Source organism: Oratosquilla oratoria, chromosome 9 (genome assembly GCF_046742065.1).
Source record: "Oratosquilla oratoria isolate Oo_2021 chromosome 9, ASM4674206v1, whole genome shotgun sequence".
Classification (NCBI taxonomy): Eukaryota; Metazoa; Arthropoda; class Malacostraca; order Stomatopoda; family Squillidae; genus Oratosquilla; species Oratosquilla oratoria.
In genome coordinates, this window is record NC_134785.1 from 52067688 (window position 1) to 52072555 (window position 4868).

At 36.3% G+C, this 4868-nt stretch overlaps 1 protein-coding gene across 1 annotated transcript in view; it reads left to right on the plus strand.

Annotated features, from left to right (window-relative positions):
* Positions 1–892: 892 nt before the first annotated feature.
* The window catches only part of LOC143028407 (NAD(P)H oxidoreductase RTN4IP1, mitochondrial-like), a 14571-nt gene continuing 10595 nt past the window's right edge, over positions 893–4868 (plus strand). Inside the window, exons 1-5 of the mRNA XM_076190439.1 lie at positions 893–1041; positions 2085–2253; positions 2627–2792; positions 3517–3612; positions 4355–4494. Coding sequence (XP_076046554.1) covers positions 2086–2253; positions 2627–2792; positions 3517–3612; positions 4355–4494 — 570 coding nt within the window. The 5' untranslated portion in view covers positions 893–1041; position 2085. The remainder of the gene's footprint in view (positions 1042–2084; positions 2254–2626; positions 2793–3516; positions 3613–4354; positions 4495–4868) is intronic.

The window sequence follows — 4868 nt, forward strand, 5'->3', positions numbered from 1 at the left end:
ACCTCTTTTGGGAGGGCGTTGAAGATTTTTGGACCCTCATGGCCTAGGCTGGTTGCCAGTAGGGTCTTAATCCTTTCCGGGGCTCTTGGTGGGAGAGTTTGTCTCTCACACTTACGCCCATGCCTTACACTGTGGTATGGCTTGATTGTTGAGGGCGTGGGGTCCGGAACAAGTCCCTCTAGGATTTTCCATGCTCATGGAAGATAAGTTACGTGAGCGCAACACTTCATCAATCCCCATGCTGGAGGTAGCCATCAAGGATATTTTGGAAGAATATAGACCCTGTGTGACTTCAAAATCTTGACAGACGAGTTAAACACCATGTGAGGACGGAGCCTTTATTTGCAGCATCTGTCCCTAAACGTCTCCAAGAATGTATAAGAGAAAGGGGTGTCCAACAAGATACTAGAGAGCTGGTAAGTACCTGATAATGGAGGTTATTTGAGGAAATTTATTATATTTACTCTGGCGCCTAAGTTTTTGTCCCCCACTGTATATAAATTAGCTTTTCCGTCCTATATAACACGGCTGCATAATTAACTGAGTTATAATGTTGAAAGGTTCTTCGAGAAGTATAGAGTTCTGTAAGCAAACTCATATTCTAGCTATTCAAATGGAGGCTAGAGGTAGGATATGAAGTGAAAAATAGCCCAGCGACCTCCATTAGTGTATCCTGCGATAGTAATGTAAACTAATTTTGTCTTACCTATCGTAGAAATATTCTCAACATGAGTGATCCTGGAGAAAGTTGCACTTCTTAACTGATTTAGCTGCTGCAGTCATTAAATTACAGCCTTTTCCCCCAACGTCAATGTATCAGATTTCGGATAGTTGTCAGTTCAATATGTACGACAATTTCTGACATCGCTACAGATCCTAACGTTTAAAAGCGGAACGTGTTCGTAACTTATGTAAATATAAACAAAACACAACGAAAACAGTGAGAAGTCGAATCGGCGAGCGTCTTGCTAATTTTGTCCTGAGTGCTTTCTCAAGCCGAGGAATCACTGTTGTAACTTCAAAAGCAAATGGAAATATAATGTAAAGCTATTTGTAGATCCAGTGAACAAATTTGACTTGTTGTCACGCACCAGAATTAATATCTTATTACATTGTTGTAAATCTCAGGCTCAGCCGATGTTATTGAAATCATTTATTCATTAGTAGTCAGAAGTACTAGATAGTATCTGATTGCTTTGTAAATCACAGTTGATGTTATTATGGTCTTGACTCTTGTAGATAAGTATATATGAAATTGCAGAGGACAAAAACTTAAGTTCTCTTTTATCATATTACATGGAAATCACACAATAGTTCAAATAATGCAACCATACATATATAGAAGTGTGCATTTGAGAAAAAACCCGTCCTTGTTTGGGTTTTGTTGTTTTGTTCGGGTTTTCTCGGTTTGTTCGGCAATTAGTGAGACCCTACTAATACTATAGTATTGTATATACTTATGCCATTTTTGTTATGTCTATGTACACTTAGATACACTTAGATACACTTAGTGTATGTGTATATAATATACACATACCAAATCCAAATGGCATTTTTCCCATATTGGGGGTTAGCTGAATTAAAGCATATATGATACAACACCTATTCCATACCTATTTTGTTTACATAGGTTCTTTGCCTTCGGGGGACATTTTATTTACTTTAGGGGTTATAGACGTGTGAACTGTAATACATGCATGAATTATTTTTTATATATATACTTTTTCAATGGAGTGGAGAATGGTTGTGTATGGATGATGATGGGATACATGGAAGGGAGTGGGTGGGGTGTTAGGGAGTTGTTATTTGTGAATGATATTCTGATGTAGGCCAAAGGGATTTCTCCCTGTCTTCTCTTTTTGTGCATGAGGGGATGGAGTGGGGAGTTGCCCATTAAGTGAAGAGGCTTTGTCGTGGATGTGTTGAGCCAAGAAAAGGAGGGAGGGAGGGGTCGTGAACGGGAGTGGAGTGGGTGGAGATGAAATGGGTGGGATTGGAAATGTGCCTTTTGACTGGCTACCTCCCTTGTAAGAGGGCAAAAGCCCTTGGTATATCTACATATTCATTTACTTTTTTCAGATCAGAATGCATGGATCATCAGCAAGGGGATTAGTGGCAGGAGCTAGGCTTGCCAAGTTCAATTTCTCAGTACCATTGGCTTCAACATTAAAGGCACAATGCAAGATAAAATTACTTCACCCTGGGCAAGGGATTCATACAACTGCAAAAATTAACAGTGAACCTGAACCTGAAGTGAGTATTATTATATTATAATTTTGCTTACATTTTTGTCCATGTCAGCCAGGAGGTAGACAACCCCCTTTCCACCATTGTCATTTCCTTCAAACAATTTTTTTTTATTTTCTTATAAAGTACCTAGTGATGTATATTTCCAGAAAATAGAAGATCAGTTGTTTTGAATATCTAACTGGTTGTGCCATGCATTGCAAGATTACCTTTTATCCTCTTTTCTACAGCATTGCACATTTTAGATTTATTATCAGGTTAATAACTAAACAACATTAGGTAATTGATGAACTTAGGTTAAAAGGGTGTTTCATTTGTGCTGTAATACCCATTGTTTGTATATTTTTGGAAGGAACTTATGTCCATATTTATCTTACAGATGTACGATGTAAAAAGGGGAATGAAAATATGGCAGACATATGGTTATGGAGGCATTGAAGAAGTAGGCTTAGGGTTTGCCAGAATTCCTCATGTTCCACGACCAGGTGATGTTTTGGTCAAGGTCTTGGCATCATCTGTCAATCCAATAGACACTGCAATGTTAAGTAAGTTGTGTGCTAATATGTTTTTATTTTTCTAGACCTTGAGCAAATGTTCTCTACATGTCAATCAGTAATAAATTTAAAGTTGTTTCTGAAGAGTACTTGTATTGTGATCTTAGTGTGAATGTATTATGTGGTACAGGCAGTAGTTTTGTTGTAGATGATTGAGTTGTATGCTGCACGTTTTTTTTTTTTTTTTTTTTTTTACTCAGTTGATTATGCTTATGTGATGTTATAAGATGGGTGTGTAGGGTTGAAAGCTCTTGCATAGAGCTGTGTAACTATCATTTTCATATACAGAAAGCTATCTGTTTCTTGAAATCTTTCAGGCTTTTTAAGTTTCTTTCCCATCTCAAACATTCTACTTGATTAACCATTCTGAACACAGTAGTCATGTACTTTCTTTTCTTTCTTTCAATAAAGGAAGTTCCATATTTCCTTATCTTTCTTTATGTCTTCTTTATTATGGCTGATGCAAGACAATTTAATCCAGCTTGGGACACCTTTCCACACTCATTTGATTGAACCTGTTGTGCTTGACACATTGGTATTTATGCCACTTTTGTATTATTCTGGTGACTGCCATGTGGTTTTATGGAATGGTCAGCATGTTGTGGGAAATTTAGTTGTATGTTACATTAGACTATTAAGAAATTTAATTTTGCTCAATTATTAATTTTGACTCAACCACACAATTCCTCAGTGAAGATCGTTTTCCTATTTTCAGATGGCTATGGATCACAGGTGATAGGTCTTATGCGAGGACTGGCCAAAATGGAAACTGGGACATTTACTTGGAATGAACCTTCTTTTCCTCTCACAGGTAGTTGCTGAGTCCATCTTGGTAGTAAAATAGTAGAAATTGGGGCACATTAGTACCAGAGATATTAAATTTTTGTTAGATTAATTTTATGCTATAATTTTCTGTTAACATTCAATTGTGTATTTTTATCGTGTAGGGATTCTGATATTGTGAACATGTAGATAAAAATATAAAGGAACCTGGATTAATGAGCACTTTGCATAATGGGGGATTTGCATAACAAGTCCAAATTGTTAAAAAAAAAAATACTAGACTATCAAGTAACATTTTCCATGACAAGTCATGACGAGACAATGTTTGGTCCAGGATGCATTATGGTTAACGAGCAATTTTCTGTAATGAAATAAACTCATCAATCAATGGTTCACTGTATGTCCTTTAAATTTTATTAGTGTGAATCATAATTTGTTATAAAATATGAAGTTAGGAGATGGGAATGAATAAGAAAAAAAAATATGATAGATTCTCTAAAGACTTGAAAATTTTGAAATCCACTTTGTAGTTTCTTTACAATAATCAGAATCTGTTGGCAGTAAACAAAGGAAAGTGGTAACTGTATAGGTAAGAACTGAGGACATGATCAGATGAGAAGAGGGAAATTAACTGATGATGATATTATCAATTAATTTCCCTTTTCTCAACTTATCATGTCCTCTGTTCTTATCTATACACCTACCACTTTTCTCTATTTACCGCTACCATGCTAATATATGTTGTATTAAATTACAAATTTATTTTTCAGTTGGTCGTGACTTTTCGGGTATAGTGGAGAAAGTTGGCCATGGTGTAAATAACCTAAAAGTGGGAGATGTTGTTTGGGGAGTTGTTAGTCCACAGCGGCAGGGTGCTCACGCCGAATATGTGCTTGCAGCGGCATCAAACGTAAGTTTACTTCTAGGTCTGACTTTCATACTATTTCTTGTGTCATCCAGGTAGCATTTGGACAGACATATGAAATCTAAAGGATATTTAGAAGAACTGCATTTGGAAAGGGATAATGTTTGATATGCCTTTCTTAAGCCCATCTGTAGTAGGTGGTGTTTATAATTTTATTTCAGTTGCAGAGTCTTATTCATATTCATGGTATTCACTTGGTGAGGAATGTATTAAACCAATCTCAACTAATCCCTTCATTACCAAGAAGTACTTATCCTTTTCATTCCAATTTTTTTTTCCATAAAACCTCCTGGTATTGACCTAAATAAAATCACCTTTGTGAAGAGATCAGTCATTAACAATAATTCTTGCTTTGAGCT